The sequence below is a fragment of the Portunus trituberculatus genome, chromosome 10 (genome assembly GCF_017591435.1).
Source record: "Portunus trituberculatus isolate SZX2019 chromosome 10, ASM1759143v1, whole genome shotgun sequence".
Classification (NCBI taxonomy): domain Eukaryota; kingdom Metazoa; phylum Arthropoda; class Malacostraca; order Decapoda; family Portunidae; genus Portunus; species Portunus trituberculatus.
The window spans coordinates 2,029,083-2,054,586 of NC_059264.1; the positions used below are offsets into that span (position 1 = coordinate 2,029,083).

At 41.6% G+C, this 25,504-nt stretch overlaps 2 protein-coding genes across 3 annotated transcripts; both read right to left on the reverse strand.

The window, feature by feature from the left end:
• Nucleotides 1-754: 754 nt before the first annotated feature.
• LOC123502164 (low-density lipoprotein receptor-like) lies at nt 755-5,823 on the reverse strand. Of its 2 annotated transcripts, none has more exons than XM_045251392.1 (3): nt 5,672-5,823; nt 2,367-2,498; nt 755-1,891 (listed from the first exon to the last, which is right to left on the reverse strand). In XM_045251392.1, the coding sequence occupies exons 1-3, from the start codon at nt 5,775-5,777 to the stop codon at nt 1,770-1,772; spliced, it is 360 nt and encodes a 119-aa protein (XP_045107327.1). In that variant the 5' UTR covers nt 5,778-5,823; the 3' UTR covers nt 755-1,769. The 2 variants fall into 2 exon arrangements, with proteins under 2 accessions (XP_045107327.1, XP_045107328.1); XM_045251393.1 differs by lacking the exon at nt 5,672-5,823 and adding an exon at nt 3,138-3,284.
• A 1,382-nt stretch (nt 5,824-7,205) lies between these two features.
• LOC123502163 (protein O-mannosyl-transferase 2-like) lies at nt 7,206-22,144 on the reverse strand. The gene is made up of 18 exons (XM_045251391.1): nt 21,769-22,144; nt 20,884-21,027; nt 20,405-20,489; nt 19,354-19,458; nt 18,576-18,684; nt 17,179-17,287; nt 16,501-16,660; nt 15,745-15,851; nt 14,509-14,594; nt 13,866-14,016; nt 13,309-13,495; nt 12,741-12,898; nt 12,089-12,180; nt 11,563-11,717; nt 10,685-10,865; nt 9,369-9,509; nt 8,526-8,794; nt 7,206-7,753 (listed from the first exon to the last, which is right to left on the reverse strand). The coding sequence occupies exons 1-18, from the start codon at nt 21,843-21,845 to the stop codon at nt 7,598-7,600; spliced, it is 2,472 nt and encodes an 823-aa protein (XP_045107326.1). The 5' UTR covers nt 21,846-22,144; the 3' UTR covers nt 7,206-7,597.
• Nucleotides 22,145-25,504: the final 3,360 nt, after the last annotated feature.

A 25,504-nucleotide genomic window follows, 5' to 3' on the forward strand; every position in this document is an offset into this window, starting at 1 on the left:
TCAACTAAAATGCCTTTGGAAAAAGTAGAGATGGTGAGAGGAAAGAGTTTAAGAATACTGGCCCAGAAAAGATGAGTTTGATGAAAGTCAGCGGAAGAACTTGTTGGAAGGAGCAGAGTAAGAAGATAGATGTTGGAAGCAGGATGTTGGAGGCACAGTTAAAAGATAGATGTTGGAAGGAGCAGAGTAAGAAGATAGATGTTGGAAGCTTCTCAAACTACACCTGACCTTACATTGATGAGTCCCTATGAAGTAGATAAGAGTGAAGTCACATATACACAGGTTATTGTCAAGTGAGGCAGTGGAAAAGACTATTGTTTGGTGAGGTAGCAAAGACACCTACTGCTTTTATTACTTACATGCAAATTATTCAAGTACAGTTACCTCTATCATTACCAGTGTCAGGTTAATGTGTGTATGAATGTGTTAGAATTAATATATGTATGTACTTGTGTGTTAAAATTAAATTGATATAGAAGTGTGTGTTAAAATTAATGTGAGTGTTTTTTTTTTTTTTTCTGTAAGAAGGACTGGCCAAGGACAAAATATATATATATATGTGTGTGTGTGTGTATTTATCTAGTTGTAGTTTTACAGGGCCTGGGCTTTATGCTCGTGTGTGTGTGTTTGAATCAATATATATGTGTGTCTTGTATTTGTTAGAACTGATGTGTGTGTGTGCATTTGAATCAATATATTATATGTGTGTGTTGTATTTGTTAGAACTAATATGTGTGTGTGTTTATTAGCAACATACAAGCAAGCATTTATTATCACTACACCACTACTTCTTACACCCAATTCCTTCCGTTTACATTAGGTTTATTACATTATTCTCTAGCTCTATACAACAGTCAATGATTACTACCACTACACCACACCATGAAACCAGTTTGTACATTTCTCAGAGTTCCATGCTGCCACCACGATTCCCACAACATTAGGGAAGTGTTTATTGGTTACAAGAGTACAAAAGGTTAGCCAAATATCACAAGTACTTTCAGAGTCACCAGCAGAATCAGATGACTTACAGTGCTTTGTGTTCATGCATCTACCACAATGAAATATAAAGAAGCTGGTTTTCAGAGAGAGAGAGAGCGCTTGCAAATTTTCCTTGAACACACACACACACTCAGACACTGATGAGAGGATTTTAAGTGAGTGAAGCTGGCTGACGGCACAACAAACAAGATGAAAGGCGCCTCACTCTGCCTCAATCTTGAACTAGAATATCCTCAAAGTTAATTCCAGGCTGAACACCACTAATAACAACCCAGGAAATAAGATGCTAAAGGTCACTAGTATAGACCTACACTTGTCCAGTCCCTGAATGAAACACTTATCAATTTTCACTATCAACCCCATCCATGGATCTGTCTAATGGTACAGGGAAGAGAAAAATACCAATATACATCACGATAACACGATTCAGAAAAAAAAAAAAAGAATTCTAACTAGTATATCAACGTTAAGACACCAGCTTTTAGTAGTGCAGGTAAGGCAACGAAAATTACCAACACAAATTACATCACAATATCCCGATTCAGGAAAAAAAAAAAAATGAATAAAAAAAAAATAATAATTTCCACTAGTACTATATCAACGTTTAAGACACCAGCTTTTAGTGGTTCTAGTAGAGATAGCGAGAGGTCATACACAAAATTCAGAAAAATCGAAGTAAAACACTAAAACAGGGCAAACACTCCTCACTCCACGATGCTGTATGGACGGTAGCGATGTGGAGTTCCGAGCAGAGGGCCAGGCGAAGCTCAGCAGAAGGCCTCATCGTTGCCCGTCACACAATTAAGTTCTCCGTTACACACAAGGCTATCGGGGATGCAGTTACCAATGGCACACTGGAAGTATCCTGGGAAGCAGTTACGCGCCTTGCCTGCACCATGGGGAGAAGGTAGAGATAAGCAACTGACATGGGGAAAGATTGATTCACTCCTATTTCGTATCCGATTTTGAAACGCTGTTCATTCTCACTACGACTATTTTCAAAGGCCTCAGATACGACTAGCCCTGGTTCTCAAGAGTGATTCTCCTGACAATAACGTAGATATTTTGTTAATCTGTCACTATAAACGTAAAAACATCATGATAAACCCGTCTAACTTCAACTAAAGCCTTTTGAAAGTTGTGAGCGGTGCCGCAGCGCAGAAGTGTTTCATAAAATGGCTCCTGTTGATTACTGCTTCAAATTCATTCATCAACTACCATTTTAAAACAAACTTTAATACTTTATCCACCTAAGCTCATTCATGGATAAAAAAAAAAAGTAAAAATCTTTAAAAATTCACAAAAAAAAAAAAAAAAAAACTAATAACGTCAATCTCACTCAACCCACACGTACGCAGACTCACCTTGCGCACAGTTCTCCTCGTCATTCCCAGCTATGCAGTTCAATTCCCCATCACACACCAGCGCGTCAGGAATGCACAGACCCTCGCCACACTGGAAGTACCCGTCGTGGCACAACCTGGGACTGCCCGGGGCTATGAGGGGGAAAAACCGACTGGTAGATGGAATGGAAACTGACTTAAAGGTGTTTGAAAGGGCATGGATAGGAATGAGGCAGGTTAGAGAAGGGACAAAGGGGGAGAAAGTAGAAAATTTTGAAAAATAACTTAAGAAGTGTTTGGATGAGGATGGAAAGGAAATGAGGCAGTTTGAGGAAAGGAGAAAATGGGAAGAAGGTGGAAGATTCCTGAAAAATATGTTTGAGATAGTTTTAGGAAAGAGGAAAAGGTAGAAAAGGGTTAATTTGGAAAGGAAAATTGTGCTTCTATCGTGGGAAAAAGGAAGGTCAAATAGGAAAATAAAGATTAACACAGGAAAAACATTCTCTTAAGTTAAAGGGAAAAAATGAAAACTAGAAAACAAGAGATTAACACAGAAAACACACTTTCTGGTGGGGAAAAGTAAAATAAAATTAAAAAACTAGAGAAAAACAAAAAGAACTCACTGAAACCGCACACTCCTAAAAAAAAAATAATAAAAACCAGAAATATGAAAAAAACATACCAAACATTCACATCAACCTAATCAACCTTTCCCAATAAAAATAAATAAATAAATAAACAAATAAAAAAAAAAAATCAATCACCAACGAATGCATGACCTGCTGCACTAACCCGCCATGACACAGCAGAAGACAGCCACCAGCATGAACAGCAGCAGGGAGACGAGGGGGCGCGACATGGCTGGTGCAGGGGATGACAGGGGGGTGTGTAACGGAGAGAGAGAGAGAGAGAGGAGACAGATGGCGAGACAGAGAAAGAGTAGTGAAGCTTCCTTATATACAGCTGTGCTACGCGATGCTTTTTTTTTGCTGTCCTCGTAATTATAACGATAAGAGAAACGTGTGCAGAGAATTACGTCAGTCTCTGTGTGTGTGTGTGTGTGTGTGTGTGTGTCTCTCTCTCTCTCTCTCTCTCTCTCTCTGGTGCTTTGTTGTTTCTCTCTCTCTCTCTCTCTCTCTGGTGCCTCGTAGTTCTTAGAGAGAGAGAGAGAGAGAGAGAGAGAGAGAGAGAGAGAGAGAGAGAGAGAGAGAGAGAGAACAATAATTACAAGAAAAACAAACAAGAAATAGAAACGAAACAGAAAAGGAGATTAAATAAAGAAAGACAAGAAGAAAGAAACGGTAACAAAAACAAAGAATAAACGAAAAAAAAACTCGCAAAAATATAAACTAAAACACACCCTCTCCCCTCCAAAAATCAGGAAAAAATATATAAATAAACTAAAAATCTCCAAAATCAGGAAAAAAAAATCTAAAACACGCCTCCTCCCCTCCAAAAATCAGGAAAAGCACAAAATAAGCTAAAACACCACCTCCCCTCCAAAAATCAGGAAAACCACAAAAATAGACTAAAACGTCCCCTCCCCACCAAAAATCAGGAAAAACAAACTAAAACACGCTCCCTCCCTTCAAAAAATCAGGAAAAACACAAAAATAAACTAAAGCACGCCTCCTCTTCCAAAAATCAGGAAAAACACACAAAAACAGACTAAAACACACCCCCTCCCCTCTAAAAATCAGGAAAAACACAATAAACTAAAACACGCCTATTTCCCTCCAAAAATCAAGAACAAACACAAAAATATAAATAACCCAAAACGCACTCCCTTCCCTCCAAAAATCAGGAAAAAACAAAAAAACTAAAACACACCCCTCCCTCTAAAAATCAGGATAAAAACCGTACATTTTAAGTCACAGGTAGGTACAAAAATTAGATAATGGAGGTAAGGAGGTTAGATAAGCGTGCAGGTGAGTTGGGAGCGGCGCAGGTGAGGCTCATGATTGCCAGGTAAGGCGTGGGAGGACCAGCAGGCGGACCCATCCATAATTAGCGACGGGATAGTAGTAGTAGTAGTAGTAGTAGTAGTAGTAGTAGTAGTAGTAGTAGTAGTAGTAGTAGTAGCGGTGGTGGTGGTGGTGGTGATCTTTCCTTGTTTCCTCTCTCTCCGTTTCCCTTCCTTTATTTTTTCATCTCTATCTCTTGTACCTCTTGTGTGTGTGTGTGTAAGCAGGACATAATTAGAGACGCATGAACTCAAGACAAACAGTTAGTAAACGAGAGAGAGAGAGAGAGAGAGAGAGAGAGAGAGAGAGAGAGAGAGAGAGAGAGAGAGATGCGATACACCAAACAAAGCACTGGGTCGTTAACCTCTAAAGTCCCACGACACGTTTTCTTATTCATTCCCTACTATTTACAATCCTGCTACTATTTGATACAGCTTCAGAAACTCATTTGGGGGATTAAAATAGTGAGATTCTGGCTATTATCTTCTGACCTCCGTAGACCCTTCCTAATGTCAACAAATGGTCTAATCGTAAAAAATGCGTCTCAATACTGAAGGGGTTAACATTTTTTTTTAACCTTCCCTCGCCCTCACGACCACCACAAAATTTAACAAGATACCACATGAACCACAAACACACACACACACACACACACACACACACACACACTCTCTCTCTCTGTGTGTGTGTCCTAGTTTGCTTTCACACACACACACACACACACACACACTACTAAACACGAGAGAGAAGAGAAAGAAGCAAAACAATCAGATATCTCATTCCTCTTTAAAGTTTCGTCATTTATACAATTATACAAGAACACAACGTAATGCAGAAGATAAGAAGCACGTGAACACACACACACACACACACACACACACACACACACACACTTAGTTGCCGAAAGGCCCACTATGAATCATGTTTTGTACCCATATGTATAAATAAAGTTGTGTTGCCTGAGTGAATGCCTATGTATGTGCTTGTACGCATGCCAGTATGAAAGTAGGGAAAACACACACACAAAAAAAAAAAACACACACTGCTACTAAACACGAGAAAAGGACAGGTAAGTAGGCAGATAGATAAATGACGAGATAAATAGATACGCAGATAGATTAAATAGATAGATTAGCAGGCAGATGTATGAATAAGTAGGTAGATAGATAAACAGATAGATAGATTAGCGGGTAGATTAGATAGATAGACAGATGGACAATTAAACAAACATTATAACAAACACACTAACAGATAAAGATAAATTAAGAGGGGAGTTGTTTCTCTCTCTCTCTCTCTACAAGAACAACAAGCACTAATAGATAAAAGAATAGATAAATAACCCAAAATAAATAAATAACTCACCATTTCTCCGTATTCCTTCCTTCCTCGTCCTTCTCTCTGTTCTCCCGGCTCTCTCCCTCTCTCCCTCCACTCTCTCCATCACTCCACCGCCATCCGTCGCTCCCATTGGTACAGCCGCGCCACGTAAGCTTCCCGTCAGCCAATCAACGCACAGAGAAGGCTGGGAACTGAAAAATCTCGCTCGGACTCACGCTAAACCCCAAGACTGAAGCTTCGAAGTGAGTTGAGTTGAGTTGAGTTTGTCTTCATCTCACATGGAAATAAATGAATAAATAAGGAAACGAATAGATAAACATACAGATAAGATAAATATGTGATAGATAAACACGGTGATTTATTTGTTAGTTGTTGATCCACTAATTTTAACCCTTTCAGTACCACGCCGAGTTTCCATATCTAATCTGTTTACTCTTTGGTGGTTTAATACAGCTTCACAAACTCATGTGGGGATTGAAAAAAAAAAAAAAAAGTAACGACTCTGGCCATTAATATTCTGACCTCCATAGACCCTTCCTAATGTCAATAAAATGGTTCAATCAGTAATAACCACACTCAAAACTCATGGTAAAAAATGTGACCCAGTACTGAATGGGTTAATTAACAACACAAATTACTTACCTAACTAGCTAACTAACTGCCAAACCAACTAAGGTGATTTAAGTAACTACCTCAATACTAACTTACTAAATGACTAAATAATTAACATAGCAAACTGGAAGAAAACGAATAAACCGATGAAACAGAAGGAAAAGAAGAATGGATAAATGATAAAGAGGATAATGACGATAAATGATAACGATAACGATGATAATAGGAAAATTAAACCACGTAAAGAAAGATAAATGAATAAACACGAAGATAGATGGTAGAAAGAATAAAGATAACAGATAATAATGATAATAATGACGATGATAACATTAGTAATAGGAATATAAAATGGTATAGAGTATGATAGATAAATAGATGAATAGGTAGATAAAATGATAATAAGAATAAATATAATAATAACAACGATGATGATGATAGTAGTTGAAATATATAATGGAATACAATGATAGATAAATAAATACGTATAGGTAGATAGATAACAAAAAAATAATGACGATAACATAATGATAATGGTGATGATAGTAGTAGTAAGAATATAAGGTACAGTTAAGATAGATAAATACATAGATAGACAGATAATAGAGAAAGTAATAATAACTGATAATAATGATAACGATGATAATAGTAATAGTAGGAATATGAAATGAAATATAGTTACCATTATTCTTATCATTTATCTATCTACGTGTTTATTTGTCTAAGAATGATGTTATCCTGATAATGATAACGATGGTGATAATAGGAAAATAGAATCAAATAAAGTAAAATGGAGAAAATATATAGATAGATAAGATATACAGTCATTATCTTACCTGTAGTGAAAGCCAAGACAACAAACAGGTGGCTCAGTCCGGTTAATCAAGGCTCGTAGGTGCAAGGTGTCCGTTAATTAAGAACAGGTGTGGCCGTGGGAAAAAAATATATCAAAAGTTTTTTTTTCTATTGATTTATTTTGTTCGTTGCTTGTTTCTTAATTTCTAACGATGATTTTTCTTCTAATTCTATCTACATCATTTTTCCAGACACAGGGAGGGGGTGGTTACTGGTTTAGCCCCTTCAGTACCATGACGCGTTTCCATATTCACTCTGTTGACTATCTGGTGATTTCATACAGCTTCAGAAACTCATGTGGGGGGATCAGAATAGTGAAGACTGTGGCCATTAATCTCCTGATCTGGGAGATTTACTGGGATATTGTTAGATTTACTGGTTTACTGAAGGATTAACTAGTTCACTAAGGGTTTACCGGTTCACTGCTATTCTACTGGGTTTGCTAATATACTAGGAGATTTACTGGTTTACTGGGGGTTTGGTGTGTCAGAGGGTGGCGCGGGAGGCCCAGAGATCGTAGGAGGAGGCGGGGACGGGGCTGATGGCAGGGCGGTCCTCCACAGTGTAGTTGAGAGGCGTTGAGAAGTACAGCGTGGCGTTCAGGTCTGTGTTGGCGAAGTTGCTTTGGTTCCAAGAGCCGATCTGGTCAAGGGAGACAAGGGGGCCTTGAAATGTGACTGGAACCCTCTTGATATCTATTACGCATTGAAATTCCTTGCGATGTTATTGGAATCCTTTGAAATCCTCTTGAGATATATTAAAATTCCTTGAAATCGGGTGAAATTGCTTGTTATGTCATTGAAATCCTTTGAAATCCTCTGAAATCATCTTGAAATATATTACGCATTGAAATCTACTGAAACTGCTTATCGTATTATTGAAATCTCACTGAAATCCTCTTAAAATCCTCTTGAAATATATCAAATAACTTGAAATCTACTAAAATTGCTTGTTATGTTACTGAAATCCTCTTGAAATCTATTAATAGTCCTTGAAATCTACAAAATTGCTTCTTGTCACTGAAATCCCTTGCAATCTTCTTAAAATCTTATTGAAATATATAAAAATTCTGAGTTTCTTTCCTATTCTGTTTTTCCTGTCTTCCTTTCAACCACCACCACAACCCTCTACTCACCACAATGGAAGTGAAATTAACGTATTCTCACTTTATTGATGTTCTATCTTACCTAAACCTAGAAATTAAAAAGTGTTGGTTTGTTTCTTATTCTGCATTTCCTCCCCTCATTCCAACCACCACCGCAACACAAAACCATCCTTAATTAAAAACAGTTACAACACCAAAACAAACTCTCTCACACTATCCACTAATTGAATAGTGTTGCTTTGCTAATCTTACTTTCTTATCCTATTTTTCCATCCCTCCGTCCAACCACCACCACAACCTTCAACTCACCACAGTGGACGTGAAGCTGACGTACTCATCCATCCGGTAGCCAAACTCAGGCCACAGCTGCCCCGCGTACAGATAATCCAGGTAAGGATTCAGTCTGGGGTTTTCCTCGAACTGAACCCCCTTGATGTACGTGGCGATGGGGAAGAAAGCTACGTAGGAGGCCACAACGGACGCCCCACACGCCGTCAGGAGGAAGAGGTGCACTTTCTCGCGTCCTTTGTATTGCCATCTTCGTGTCACGCTCCTGCACGCCCACGATATGATGACTCCTGTTGAAATGGTGAGAAGTGTTTGGGTGGGTGTTTTGGGTTGTGGTGATGGTAGTAGTTGTAGTAGTAGTAGTAGTAGTAGTAGTAGTAGTAGTAGTAGTAGTAGTAGTAGAAGTAAGAGGAGGAGGAGGAGGAGGAGGAGGAGGGAGGAGGAGGAGGAGGAGGAGGAGGAGGATTAAAAGGAGGTGGAGAGAGAAGAGGAGAAAGAGTGTGAGAAAGGAGGAGATAAAGGAGATAGAGAGAAAAAAAAAGGAGGAGCAGAAGGGTGAGAAGGACAACGAGGAGGAGGAGGAGGAGGAGGAGGAGGAGGAGGAAGAAGAGGAGAAGGAGGAGGAAGGGACAAGAACAAGTAGTAGTTAGTAGTAGTAGTAGTAGTAGTAGTAGTAGTAGTAGTAGTAGTAGTAGTAGTAGTAGTAGTAGTAGTAGTAGTAGTAGCAGTAGTAGCAGTAGTAGTAACAGTAGTAACAACAACACCACCACCACTACCACTACTAACATAAATACCAATAATTTAGTGTACGTGCGTGTGTGTGTCTGTCTTTACCTGTGAGCGTGTGTGTCTAAATGAACTCACCTGTAATCATGCAGGAGAAGAGGTAGGACGGGCAGTAGTGGTGGTAGTAGAGGACACGACTCATGAAGAAGAAAGGGAGGTAGTGGCCGGCCCAGCACAGCCCCAGCCACCCGCACGCCGCCAGCACCCCACGCCTGTCCTCTGCAGCGGGAACACCAGACACTCACACACACACACATATACACACACACACAGAAGAGAAGGAGGAAGAGTATTGTTATATGGAGAGGTGGAAAAAAGAAAGTTGTAAGAAAATAAAGTAGGAGAAATGAAATAAAGCAAACAACTACAAGAAAGATAAAAGGAGGAAACTGAGAGGTGGAAATAAAAGATAAAGAAAGCTGGAAGGAAGAAAATGGGAAGAAAAAGTTTGCATACGAGTGAAAACATTGGGAAGAAATAAAGGAAACAACAACAACGAAAAGAAAAGGAGGATGAAAAGAATATTGTAATGAAAAGTGGAAATCAAAGAAAACTGGAAGGAAGGAAAGTAGCAAGGAAAAGTTTGTATACGAATGAAAGAAATGAAATGAAGGAAATGACAGAACTGCAACAAGAAAACAAGAAGAAAACAAGAGGAAAAAAAAAAACTATTGCTGTATTTAGAGGTGGAAAAAGAAGAAAGCTGGAAGGAAAGAAAGTAGGAAGAAAAAAAGTTTGTATACGAATGAAAAGATTGAAAAGAAATAACGGAAACAAGAAGAACGAAAAGAAAAGAAGAATGAAAAGAGCATTATTGTATGGAAAGGTGAAAAAAAAAACAAAAGAAAAATAAAGCTGGAAGGAAAGAAAAGAAGAATAAGTTTGTACATAAGTGAAAGGAATGAAAGAAAAATAAAAAAAGAACCAAATATAGGAAAGAGGGAAAGAGTATTGGTGTATTGAGAGGAGAAAAAAAAAAGAGAAAAAGAAAACTCGAAAGAATAAGTTTGTAGACGAATGAAAGAAATGCAATGAAACAAGATACACAAGATAAGACGAAGCAAAAAAAAAAAAAAAATAAAAAAAACAAAACAGGTGAAATGAAGGAAAAAGAAGAAATAAAGTAAAGAAAAGAGAAAAAAAAAATAAAACAAGCACTCCCATTCTTAGGCTTAGATAAGATAAAAACAAACAAACACCAAAGAAAATAGGAAAAAAAATAGATAAACAGACAAAACAGAAGAAAAAAACGAAAGAGAGAGAGAGAGAGAGAAAGAGAGAGAAAACCACTCATATTTACCCTTAGATAAGATCAAACAGTCAAACACCATTACATAACATTCCCCAACCTACATTTCACCTCACCCCTCCAATCCTTCCCCCTCAGCACTCACCTACAGCCGCGGGGCACTGGCCGGGGCGTCTCTTGCTGTAGAAGGCGTGGGTGAGGGCGAGCAAGGGCGTGGCGGCGAGACAGAGGAGGTTTAGGTAGGTGATGAAAGGATTGGTCATTCCCACGGCGAAATGCTCCTCCCCACTCGTCTCGTTCACCACGTAACTCCCCAGGGTCTGCATCTGTGTGGGAGGAGGAGGAGGAGGAGGAGGAGGAGGAGGAGGAGGAAGTGGAAGAAGAGAAGGACGAGGAGGAAAAAGAGAAGGTAGAGGAGAAAGAGGGGAAGCAGGAGAAGGAGCAGGAGGAAGAAGAGCAGGAGGAGGTGGTGGAAGAGGAGGACGAGGAGGAAAAAGAGAAGGAAGAGGAGAAAGAGCGGGAGCAGGAGGAGGAGAAGAGGGAGAAAGAGGAAGAGGAAAAGAGGAGGAAGAGGAGAAAGAGCGGGAGCAGGAGGAGGAGGAGAAGGAGGAGGAGGAGGAGAAGGAGGAGGAGGAGGAGGAGGAGAAGGAGGAGGAGGAGTAGAAAGAGGAAGAAATGAGTGGTTACTTAGTTATATATCTTCCCAATCATAACTCTTATCTTTCATTCTCAACTCCCTATTCCTCATCCTCTACCCTTCCCTCCCTTTCAATCCACACCATCCCATCCACTAACCTAACCACTCCACAACGCCTCACTACCCCACCCATTCACTCTCCTACCCACCCATCCACCTACACGTACACACGTAGTTAGGTCAGGTTAGATACAGTTAGACTAGATTAGGTTGGGTTGGGTTGGGTTGGGTTGGGTTAATTAGGTTAGGTTAGGTTAGTGTTAAAGTTAGAGTTACACAGAGTTAGGTAGTTCATTCAGCCTCTCTTAGCGTCCCTGTGCCCTCACCTGCCACAGTATCGGCCACATCCAAGGGCGGGCGTGCCTCTCCTCATCCTTCGTCTCCACCAGCACCGCGTTGCCGATGAACATGTTGAAGTGTTGGTGAACGATCTTGCCCCACAGACCCACCCCCAGGGAGCGCACCGGCACGCCCACACCCACTGCTCAGAGAGAGAGAGAGAGAGGGAGAGAGAGGGTGGGGAGAGTGAGGGGATGTGGTTAAGAATTGCTGTTAGAGATTGTAAAGATGATTAAAATACTATAACAAGAATGGTCACGTTACAACAATAACAACCACTACTACTACTCTTACAACTACTACTACTATTACAACAACAACTACTACTACTACTACTACTACTACTACTACTACTACTACTACTACTACTACTACTACTACTACTACAACCACGATTTGAACAGGAATATATGATTTGGGAGAGATAAGAACACTACTCCTATTTTTCCATCCAGCAACCACCACAATCACCACCACCACAATCACCACCACCACCACCACCACCACACTCACACTTCGGGCTGTTGTTCCAGTTGACGTGCCAATGTAGCCCTGTCTCGTCCTTGTTCCTCGTGCACGTCACCTCCTTGGCACCGTTGAAGGCCCTGTAGAGGAGGAGGAGGAGGAGGAGGAGGAAGGAGGGGAAGGGAGATAGGGAGGTGTAAGTTAGTTTTTCCATCCTTTTCTCTCCTTCCTCGTTATTTACCTTCATTTTTTTCTCATTCTCCCTTCTTTCCTATTCACTATCTTTTTTCTTCTTCTTCCCTTCCTTCGCCTCATTTTTATTCCCTCCCTTCTTTATTTTCCTTGTCTTCCTCCCTTTCCCTTTCAATTTTTCCCTTTTCCCTCCCTCTACCTTTCTACTTCTCCTGTAAATTCCCTTCTTCCCTCTACGTTTCCTCTATCTTCCCTCTACCTTCTTCCTCTCTACCCTCTACCTTCCCCTACCCTCCTCTACCTTTCCTCTACCTTTTCCCTCTACTTTCCCTCTGCCTTCTCCTCTTCTGCCCTCTACTTCTCCTCTACCCTCCTCTACCTCCCCTCTTCCTTATTCCTTTTACCTCTCTATCTTCCCTGTAAATAAATTCTTCCCTTTTTCTCCCGTTCCTTCACCATCATCACCACCATCACCATCACCACCACCACCTCCACCACAGCCACGCACCACTCCTCAGGTAGCTTCACCATCTCATTAGCGCGCAGGTAACACTCCATCTTGTAGTGACGAAGTAGGAAGCTGTGACGCACTGCTGAGAGGGGTGTTCCGACGGGCGCCCCCACCACCAGCAGCTGCCACGTCTCGAAGGGGCCCCCAACGCCGTCCTGGTTGGGGAGGGGCAGTAGAGGAGGAGGAGGAGGAGGAGGAGGAGGAGGAGGAGGAGAAGGAGGAAGGATGGGGGGGCAAAGAGTTGTAGAAGTAAGTGGTTATGTTAAAAATGGTAAATAGTATAATAATGGTTTTAGCAGGTAGTAGTAGTAGTAGTAGTAGTAGTAGTAGCAGCAGTAACAACAGATAAACAGTAGTAATAGCAATAACAGTAATAGCAACACAACACAACACAATACCACACAATACAACACACAGCACATGTCACACAACACAACACAAACACACATAACACAACACACACAACACAACACACACACACAAAACAACACACACACACACACACACACACACACACACACACACACAACACAAGACACACAACATAACACAACACAACACTTACATCACCATACCCGCACACCTGCAGCTGGCGGCGTGTGACAGGTGCGCGATGGCCGTGGGAGCGAAGAGAGCGTCCCGTGGCGGCGTGGGTCAGCATCACGTGATCACCGCTTCTCACCAACACCGCCTCACCATCCCCGGCCCCGTCCAGCACCGAGCCCTCCGTCAGATTCACCTTCTTAATGGTCCTGTGGCGGTGACATGACAGGTGACCAAGTGTGACCTAACCTAACCTAACCTGACCTAATGTAACCTATTTTGACCTGACTTTACGTACTATAGTTTGACGTAATGTAATCTGACTTGACCTACACACATACACACACACACACACACACACACACACACACACACACACACACACACACACACACACACACACACGAAACACTAAAAGAGAAACGAAAAAAAACAAACAAACACAAACTTCAAACAACACACAGAAAAAAAACTAGATAAACAAATAGATAGATAAATAAATAGATAAAATGAATAGATAAATGAATGAATAAATGAACAGATAGATAGATAAATAAACAGCTAAACAAAACCACTGACCACATCAACAGCTCGTCATCCCGCACGGTGGCTGAGGTGACCTGCTGGCAAGGGGCGGTGACGGAGGCGGGGAAGAGATCATACCAGGACTCCAGGTAGCCACACAAGGGCCTGCTGTTCTGAATGGTGATGTTGGCTCCGTAGTGCACGTCTGCGGCACACACACACACACACACACACACACACACACACACACACACACACACAGTTTAGTTAGTTTTGGTAATGTTTGTTTGGGTTACAGTTGTAATTGTTTTAGAAGTATGAAGATGATTAAGAAGGAGGAAGAGGAAGAGGAGGAAGAGAGGAAGAGGAGGAGGAGGAGGAGGAGGAGGAGGAGGAGGAGGAGGAGGAGGAGGAGGAGGAGGAGGAGGAGGAGGAGTAGGAGGAGGACGAGGAAGAAGAAAAGGAGGAGGATGGAGAGGAGGAAAAGGAAGAAGAAAAGAAGGAGGAGTAGAAGAAGAAAAGAAAGAGGAGGAAGACTGCAACAACAACATCAATAACAACAAAGATAAAATAGTATAAGCAAAGAAGCAAAAAAAAAAAAAAAAATAGAAGAAACAGTATATCAACACACACACACACACACACACACACACACACACACACACACACACACACACACACACACACACACACTTACGTTCAGGAAAGGTCGCTTTTTCATACTCATTCCCTTCAAAGGACGCGTAGAATTCAGTGTGGCAAAGACCGCCGCCGTTCACGCTTCTACAAAGGAAGGCGAGAGGTCGAATTTAGTATACTGTATTCTGAAACACTTATGTCACACCTCCACTTTACAAAGGCTCTGGTTCAAGTTTTAGAGTGTTTTAAGAGTGTTTTTTTTTTGTGGTTCTATTATCTTCTTCCCGTTTTCTTTACGGTTTTACTCTTCCCAGGATGATTAATGTTTCAAAATTCTGGTTGTATTAAGTGGTTCTGGTGGTATAGTGACAGATTAACTAGACACTCTTGGGTATTTTATCTCTATAGCCTTTGAAAATAGTCGTAGAGAAGTGGTACGATTTTTTTAAGGGTGTTTTTATAGTTTTAGTGATAGATTTACTAGATTTCTACGTTATTTGCAGTAGAAACACTCTTGGGAACGTGAATGATCATCTCTATAGCCTTTGAAATTAGTCGTAGTGAAGTGACACGGGATTTTAAGGATGTTTTGTGGTTCTATTGACAGATTGACTAGATTTCTACGTTATCAGGAGAAACACTCTTGGGAACGTGGATATTAATTTCTGTGGCCTTTGAAAATAGTCGTAGAGAAGGGATACGGTGTTTTTAAGAGTGTTTTTTATTGTTCCAGTGACCGGATAACAAGATTTCTACATCATTTACAGGAGGAACAGTTTTGACATCCCGGCTAATCATCTTTATAACCTTTGAAAATTTTGAAAGATGATTGGACGGATTCTCTTCGGTGTTTCTTTTACAAATAAAGTAGAAATTTTGTTGATTTATCTCTCTAGAAGCGTAAAAACACCCTCAAAAACCTGTATAATTTCACCAAGACTCTTTCCAAAGTTCACAGAGGTGACCAGCCAGGTTCTCAAGACTGTTTCTCCTCTCAGTAAAGTAGAAAATTTGTTAATCTCCCACTTGAACCATGAGAACACCCTTAAAAACCTGTGTAATGTAGAAACTTGAACCATGAACCATAAGAACACCCTTAAAAACCTGTGTAATGTAGAAATAGTGTTAATCTGCCACTAGAACCATAAGAACACCCTTAAAAACCTGTGTACCTTCGACTAGAGCCTTTTGAAAGTAACATAAATGAATATAGCACAACACTGACACCTCAAACCAAACAAAAGCGTATCTAGAAGCGCAGCGTCTTGTAAACAAAGGATGAATCATGACTCACGCTTTGGTCAGAAGAAGGAAGTGGAGGAGGAAGGAGGACAAATACACGACGGAGGAGACGCTGACGAAGACCACGGCACGGACGGCGGTGTGAGGCAGAACCACCCACTGCAGGAAGGTGGTGGTGGTGGTGGTGGTGGTGATGTGTTAATCAGTGTTCGTTCTATTGACATCACACACACACACACACACACACACACATAAGTCGAACAAACAAACATACATACATACATAGATGAATTAGTACAAATGAAGAAAAATAGAAATACATCTAAAGAAAATGAAATAGAAAAAGGAAAAATAAGGAAGATTGTGAATAAAAGGAAGAAACAAGACACTCACCAACCAAGGAAAAGAAAGGTAACGAAGAGAAGGAAAAGATGAACAATAAAGAAAGGTAAATCAAAAGAAAAACAAAATAAAAGAGAAAGTAGAAAATTAAAAGAAGAAAGCACACCACAACTACTTATTTTACAAACAAACAAACTAACTAACTAAAAAAAGAAAGCCAGAAACTTAACCTAACCTTAAAAAATAAATAAATAACTGAAGAAAGTTGTAAACCTAACCTAACCTAACTCAACCTAACTCAACCTAACCTAACCTAACCTAACTCAACCTAACCTAACCTAACCTAATCTAACCTAACCTAACCTAACTAACCCAACCTAACCTAACCTAACCTAACTCAACCTAAGCTAACCTAACCTAACCTAACCTAACTTAACCTAACCAAGCCAGAGCAAGGGCAACCCACCAGCGGGCGTCGAGGGTTGAAGGCGAGGCTGACGAGGTGGTAAGCTGTCTGCACGCCCACCACGCCCACTGTGAACACGCCCACGTACTTAATGCTGACCACCACGCCCAGGCAGAAGGCAGTGTAGGTCATCCACCCCCACCACGCCCGCGACCACGCCCTGACACAGAGAGAGAGAGAGAGAGAGAGAGAGAGAGAGAGAGAGAGAGAGAGAGAGAGAGAGAGAGAGAGAGAGAGAGAGAGAGAGAAACAACAGATAACGCTATTTTTACTACTACAGCAACAACAACAACAACTACTACTACTTCTACTTCTACTACTACTACTATTATAACAACAACAACTACTACTACTACCATTGCTACTACTGTTACTGCTACAAATACTGCTAATATTGCTATTACTACTACCACCACTACTAACACTACCACTACTACTACTACTACTACTACTACTACTACTACTACTACTACTACTACTACTACCACTACCACTACTACTACTACTACTACTACTACTACTACTACTACTACTACTACTACTACTACTACTACTACTACTACTACTACTACTACTACTACTACTGATTTACTATTATTACTGATCTACTACCACCACCACCACTGCTACTACTACTACTACTACTACTACCACCACCACCACCACCACCGCCAGTACCTGTGTCTGTGAGCGTGGAACTTGAAGGATCCGAAGACAGAAGCGAGGAGGGCCGAGAGCAACAAGGGATCCAGCAGCAGCAGAGTGTTGAGGCGGTGCATGAACGTGTCTGAGAGAGAGAGAGAGAGAGAGAGAGAGAGAGAGAGAGAGAGAGAGAGAGAGAGAGAGAGAGACAATCGTATACTCAAACATTTCCGTGCTTCACCTTCCCTATTTCAAAAGGCTTTATTTAGATTTATAAGAGTTTTGAAGATGTTTTTATGGTTCTAGAGGCAGAGTGGCAAGATTTATACGAGTTTTGAAGATATTTTTATGGTTCCAGAGGCAGAGTGACAAGTTTTATACGAGTTTTGAAGATGTTTTTACGGTTCTAGAGGCAGAGTGACAAGATTATACTAGTTTTGAAGATGTTTTTATGGTTCTAGAGGCAGAGTGACAATATTTATACGAATTTTGAAGATGTTTTTACGGTTCTAGAGGCAGAGTGACAAGATTTATACGAGTTTTTATGTTTTTACGGTTCTAGAGGCAGAGTGGCAAGATTATACTAGTTTTGAAGATGTTTTTACGGTTCTAGAGGCAGTGACAAGTTTTATACATTATTAACTGGAGAAACACTCTTGAAAACCCCGCTAGTCATTTCTGTGGCCTTGGAAAATAGTCGTGGTGAGAGAACAAAGCATTTCTGAATACGGGCCAGAGAGAGAGAGAGAGAGAGAGAGAGAGAGAGAGAGAGAGAGAGAGAGCATTATATATCAACAGAACTTTTTCATACGAGAACTGCCATGCGTATATCTGACGGTTTCTTGCATTTTATCTTATTTTCTTAAGTTGTTGTGCTCTGATCATGGGAACACCCTTAAAATCGTAAATATTCACTTTCTGGAACCGTAAAAACATCCTTAGAACCTGTATCACTTCACCTTGATTGCTTTCAAAGGCCACTGAGATTATTAGCCGAGTTCTCAAGACTGTCCCTCTTGTTAATAATGTAGAAATCTTGTTAAACTCTCACTAGAATTGTAAAAATGTCCTAAAACCCTGTGTCACTTCACCACGACTGTTTTCAAAGGCTCCAGAGACGATTAGCTGGGTTATCAAGACTGTCCCTCTTGTTAATAATGCAAAAATCTTGTTAAACTCTCACTAGAATTGTAAGAATGTCCTAAAACCCTGTGTCACTTCACCACGACTGTTTTCAAAGGCTCCAGAGACGATTAGCCGGGTTATCAAGACTGCTCCTCCTGTTAGTAATGTAGATATCCTGTTAAACTCTCACTTGAACGACAAAAACACCGCTAAAGACCCGTGTGATTCCATTTAGAGCCTTTGAAAGTAGTGGAGATGAGGAGAAGAGTTGTTTCAGATTACGAGGCAACGAGAAAGCCTAGAGTTACCACAGAGGACGCAGAGGGCGGCGAGACAGGCTGCGGGGAGACACGAGGACACTTCCCACACGATCAGGAAAGTGAGAGGCACCAAACTAGCGCCAAACAACGCCATCATCTGAGAGAGAGAGAGAGAGAGAGAGAGAGAGAGAGAGAGAGAGATACACTTTATATGCAATAGAGTAAAACGTTATAAAAGTGACAAAAAATGAGTAAATATAAAACCACAAAAAGTAAGTAAAAAGAAACAAAAGAAAAGAAAGAAAAAAGAAAGATAAAATATGAAAATGACAAAAAACTAAGTAAATAAAAATGACGAAAGGAAAGAAGAAAACAGTGAAATATTAACAAAACACTAATGAAACTAAGAAAAAAGGAAAAAAAATAAAGATGAAGAACAACAATAACAAAATAAAGTAAAAAAAAAAGGAAGCAATAAAGAAAAATGAAAAAATAGAAAGAAAAATAGACAAACATAGAAAGACAAACAGACACTCACAAACAAACATCAAACTCGAAAGCAAACAACTTAACTCACAGATCTTATGGCAAAAAAAATACAATAAATAAAATAAATAAAAAAAATAAATAAATAAATAAATAAATAAATGAAAAATTATAAAACAAAATAAAAATAGATATATGAATAAAAAAATAAAATAATAATGAAGAATTAAAAGGAAAAAATAGACAAACATAGATAGACAGACAGAAAATCACACACACACACACACACACGCACACACACACAAAAAAAAAATCATACTCAAAAGCAACACAAACTCACAGATCTCATGGCCACAAAATTGACACCTTCCGGGTAGAGAGTGCCAACCTTGAACTCAAAGGCACCATCGTAGCCAGCCAGCCACGCCAGCCCCGCCACCGCCATCTGACACCCATCCCCGGGAAAAAGATGATTAAATACACAGATTAAATAAACATCAATGAGAATGAATAAAAAGCGGCCGCCACCTTCTTGTCGTGATTCGCTTGAGCTGGGGCCAAACATAGAGCCTGGAATGACACACACGCTTGGTGGGGTCCTATCTCGTGGGTCCGAAGTGTATACATAGACACATAGATACATAGATAAGTGAAGATATAGAGGTTAAAATAAGTTATCGATAAGGTTGAGTATGAATAAAGTGCAAAGATACATAGATACGTGAAATGAATGAAGTGTATACATAGACACACAGATACATAGATAAGTGAAGATATAGAGGTTAAAATAAGTTATCGATAAGGTTAGAGTATGAATAAGAGGACAACACTGGGGAACAGATAAACTTGCTGTATAAACTACATCAAGGAAAATAAATAGATACATAGATACGTGAAATATTAGTTAAAATGAGTAAGTGATAAGTTAAAGGCCAACACGTGGGAAGAAAAGAAGCAGACTTGATAAACAACATCAATGAAAGTAAAGAGATACATAGATACGTGAAAATACACAAGTCAAAATAAGTTAGTGGTGGAATAAGTTAAGGCAGAACACGATTAAAAGACCAAAAAAGGGGAAAAAAAGATGAAAGGAAGGAATGAACAACATCAATAACAGTAGAGATAAATAGATACGTCAAAATATGCAAGTGGAAACAAGTCAACGGCAGAATAAGAGGAGGAGGAAAAGGAAGAGGAGGAAGAGGAGGAGGAGGAGGAAGAGGGCAATGAATTCTCAAGAACAAAAACAACAGCAACACAAACACCAAAAAGAGAAGAAGGAAACTAAAGAAAACGAGAAACGATACCAAACCAAGCCACAGCCGTATGAGGACAACAAGAAGAGGAGGAGGAGGAGGAGGAGGAGGAGGAGGACAATGAATGCTCACCTTCCCTAGCGGTGGGTGGACGTCGTGGTACAGTGAGTGGTTCAGGTAGTGATTGGTGAAGGTACCAAAGTGTACCTCGTCCCACCTGGCCAGAGAGAGAGAGAGAGAGAGAGAGAGAGAGAGAGAGAGAGAGAGAGAGAGTGAGCACAGGTGAATGACAGCCTCACATATCAACAACACGTAAATTAATAAATAGACACATGAATAAATGAATAATAATGAAAATAATAGTAAAAATTGTATTGTTAGATAAGTAAAATACATTATCAGGCAAAGTTTATAGTGTTCCTTGAATAGATAAATAAAAAAATTGATAAAAAAACAAAGAAAATTATGATGTTAGGTAAATAAACACTTACACACACACACACACACACAAGAAAATGATAAAATAAATAAAAATGAAAATAAAAAGATAATTACGGTGAAGATAAACCAATAGAGTGCCACACTATAGAATACAGTGCCACATGACTTACAGGGTGCCAGGGGGCTGCTCAAGGCTCATCTGACGCGTGGAGACTGCCAGGAGGGTGAGCAGCAGCAGGCACCCCCACCACGCACGCCCGCACACCTCACCCACGCCCATTTCCTCGCCCTCTGTCTGTTCTATGGTGGTGGTGCTGGAAAGGAATGTGGGTGAGATTCTATTTTCTCTCTCTCTCTCTCTCTCTCTCTCTCTCTCTCTCTCTCTCTCTCTCTTTGTTGAATTGAGATCTTCAGTACCATGACACGTTTCCACATTCATTCTGGTGACTATTTGATGATTTCATACAGCTTCAGAAACTCACGTGGGGGATTAAAATAGGGAAGACTGTGGCCATTACTCTTCTCACCTCCATAAACCCTTCCTAATGTCAATAAAACCATCTAATCGTACACAAATCTCAAGTTAAAAATGTTTTCCAGTATTCAAGGGTTAATAATGAAGACTGTGGCCATTAATCTTCTGACCTCCATAGATCGTTCCTAATGTCAATAAAATCGCCTTATCGTACACAAATCTCAAGTAAAAATGTGTTCCAGTATTGAAGGGGTTAAGTGCGTAACAGTGTGCATAATTGTATAACAGGTGGAGTGCATGAAGGAATAGATTTAAGGACATATAGAAGAGATAGTGTTTAATTCTCTCTCTCTCTTAACCCAAGTTCGTACACGTGACAACAACAACAACAACAACAACAACAACAACAACAAAAACAATACGCCACAAAGACAGCCACGTAGAGGGAAAAGCAACACAAAATATTGCAGGAACACCACACACCACGCAACACACCAGGAAAACAGCAAACAAAATAAGGAAAAACAAGGAAAACAAACCTTAAATACCACCACCACCACCACCACCACCAAAGCCTCACCTTGCAGCTTCCTTATCCTCCTTCAATTCTTCGCTTCTCTCTCCCTCCTCGTCTCCTTCCATCTGTTCACGCTCCATTTTCTTTTCTACTGACGGGGCGATGGAACACAACAAAGATCCACTACCCGCTACTGACGGAGGCTGGCGTTCATCTGGGCCGGTGTGCGTGTGTGTGTGTGCGTGTGTGTGTTTAGGTTTTAGTTCTGTCTTTCCTCCTCCAGTCCAAAGTCTCGTACGGTTCTCAAAACTCCCGAACTTTTATATCAATGAGACAATCTTCCTTTTCTTGATGTTATTGGCGCTGCATTTTTGTATTTACTCGTCTTGAACTGCCAACTCGCCATCTGCAGGTCTTGAAGTGGCCGTGGGCGTGGGCGTGGGTGGTGGTGGTGGTGGTGGTGGGTCAAATTGTCGTGTTTACAAGTTTCGCTGTTTTGTTGCGTCCCTAATCTTCAAGACTGCTTTTGTGGGTTCAAGGAAACGCATTTATTATTATTATTATTATTATTATTATTATTATTGTTATTATTATTATTTTTTAACCCCTTCAGTACCATGCCACGTTTTCATATTCATCCTTGTTACACTATTTAGCGATTTTATACAGCTTCAGAAACTTCTCGTGTTGTTGGTGGTGTTGGTGAAATAGTGGGATAAATGTTGCTATGGTTTCTTCTTCTTTCTCTCTTCATTCTTTTTTCTGCTTCTTCATCTTCGTCTTCTTTATTTTTTTTTCCATTTTCCTCCCTCCTTTTCTTCTCTCCTCCTTTTTTCTTCTTTATTGTTGTTGATGTTGATAAAGTTTTTTTTTTTTTCTTGTGTAAGAGGGGAAGCTGTCCAAGGGTAACATAAAACGAAAAAAAAGGTCCAATAAAAAAGTCCCACTGGAAAAGGTCAACTGAAAATGGCCCACAAAAAAGGCTTACTGAAATAGGCCCCTAAAAACACACAAAAAAAAAAAAACACTACAAAAGGCCCACTGAAAAAGCCCCCTAAAATAAAAACACTAAAAAAACACTAATAAAGGTCCACTGATAAAGGCCCCTGAAAAAAATGCCCAGTAGAAAAAGTCCCCACTAAAAAAGGTCCACTGTATTAGGTCCACTGAAAATGGCCCACAAAAAAGGCCCACTGAAAAAGGCACCTAAAAAAAAACCACCAAAAAACACTAAAAAAGACCCACTGAAAAGGACCACTAAAAAACCCCACTGAAAATTGTCCATTAAAAAAAAAAAAAACTAAAAAAGGCCCACTGAAAAAGGCCGCTTAAAAAAGCCCACTAAAAAAAAACACTAAAAGGACCCACTGAAAAAGACCCACTAAATAAAGGTCCACTAAAAAGGACCCACTGAAAAAGACTCACTAAAAAGGACCCACTAAAAAGACCCACTGAAAAAGACCCACTAAATAAAGGTCCACTAAAAAGGACCCACTGAAAAAGACCCATTAAAAAGGCCTGCGCAGTCTGTCTTTCTTTTTACTGTATGCCACTTATCTTTTTGTCAGGGATTGGTTGTGTAGTTTGTATTCCATTTTTTTTTTTCATTCAATTTTCTCTTCTGTTCCTGTCATTCTCCTCAGATGTCACTGTTCCGTCTGTCTAATTGGCTGTTTGTCTTTCGTACTTCTCTTTTTTTTTCGTTTTTTTCAGTCTTTCGTGTCCCTCATCTCCTCATTTCACTTTCGATTCTTCGTTAACTTGGTTTGTTTTGATTAGTTCTATGTATTGTTACTCGGTGTGTGTGTGTGTGTGTGTGTGTGTGTGTGTGTGTGTGTGTGTGGGTGTGCGTCATGCGCCAGGCAGCACAGTGACCGGGCGCGCGCGCGCGCTCCCCCCCCTCCCCCCCCAGGAAACACACACGTGGCTGGACCCGAGGCGAGAAAACACACATGAATGTGCACAATGAATTCGTGTACTCTCAGTCTGCCCACTCTTTGTTGATTCACTCATTTTTTGTTCATTTCTATATTGCATTTGAAGTTTCCTAACTGATAACTTGATAGAGAGAGAGAGAGAGAGAGAGAGAGTACCACAGTCTGTGGCGCTCTCAGTGTGTGTGTGTGTGTGTGTCATGCTGCCACGCCTGCACACACGCACTCATCGACACCATCCATGAAATTGGTTTGGCCTGGAATCACACCACGGCAAGGATTTTCTTTTTCGGACATTCGTCAAAAGCGGGGCAACACAACAAAAATGTGTGTGACGGCGCGGCTCAGGCTGCCCCGTCAGCGTGCCCCGTGGAGTGACGTTTGTCCCGCCCCAGGTCTGGGTGCCGCTGGGGAAGGAGGAGGCGCACTGCCTCCTTCGCCTTCCCCAGGAAGGACTAAAAGTAGAGCTTAGCTCTGAGTCCTGCCCAGCTGGCCCCAGTGCCCCTGGGTGCTGAAGAGGGACGGCCAGACCCCCGTCACGGTGCGCTGCGTGCCGGCGGCACGCGGGGTGTCTGTCCTCAGGTGGCGCTGGCCGCCCTCCTCCAGGTGCTGACGTGCACCACGACATGCCCCAAGACTGTGCCTTCCTTGAAGGTACAGTGAAGGGACCTTAGGGAAGCGGCACGCCTTCACCGCTCTGCTCTGCAATGGCGGGCGTCTCCGTGAGGGTGGCGCCGACCACCCCTGCCAACGACGCCACGACGCCAAGCAGGGCAGAGCTGTGAAGGCCGTGGAAGAGGTCAGAGAAAGGTTAGCTTGGGTCATTAGTGTGGCCTAAGGTCATGAGCCACCTGAGCGATCTGGGTCACGTCCTGCCACAGGCTGTGCACATGGTCGCCGCGGGGCCTCTGTCTCCCATAGACTGCTGCGCCTCCCGCTGTTTCTCCTCCACATTAGGAGGTTCTTCATGACGGAGAATGGGAGAACAGGCTGTTTCATGTCCCTCCCTATCATTCCCATGGTTGAGTGTTCTCCACCTCCTCCTCCTCCTCTTCACTACTCGGCACTTCTCAGCGAGACGCGATGCCAAACACTGAGCTGCACTCAGCCACTCACGTCCTGGCGATGCCGTCACGCGGACCTGCACAGAGGAGGAGGAGGCAACGGCAAGCACTCCTGTAGAGAAATGATGGGGATGGACATGGAATGTGTTCCCTTCCTCCATAACGACAAACCCCTTAATTGTGTAGAGGTCAAACTCCGGGATGGCCAGCAGACCGAGCGGGGCCGTGGCCACCGGGCGCCAGCCAAGGTAAAGACAATTCTCTTTAGTCTTTACCTTGGCGCCAGCAGTCTCCGGGAAAGTGTGGCCTATATAGATCGGGCGGGTATAGGCACTGCCTTACTCTGGCGGTGTTGTGCAGGTGTGTTGAGGGCAGGGCGGCATCGGTCACCCATACTATTTAGACCGTGGGACAGCCAAGTGTCCAACGCTCTGCGCTGCAGGTGTGTTGAGGGCAGGGCGGCATCGGTCGGCCATACTATTTAGACCGTGGGACAGCCAAGTGTCCAACGAGCGGCGCTGCAGGTGTGTTGAGGGAAGGGCGGCATCGGTCATCCATACTATCTATATAGACCGTGGGACAGCCAAGTGTCCAACGCGCGGCGCGGCAAACATGCAGCAGGACGTTTGGACTCAGCACTCAGCGTTCTTCTCGCAGCCTTCACTTTTGGAGACGCGTGAGCAGGACTGACTCCAAGCCACCGCTGCGGCCTGCCGTGTGTTGTGTTGTTGTGTGAAGTGTTGCAGCGAAGGTTACACCGACGGCGTCGCCTGCGCCGCTCACTGTACTATTGAAAGCCGG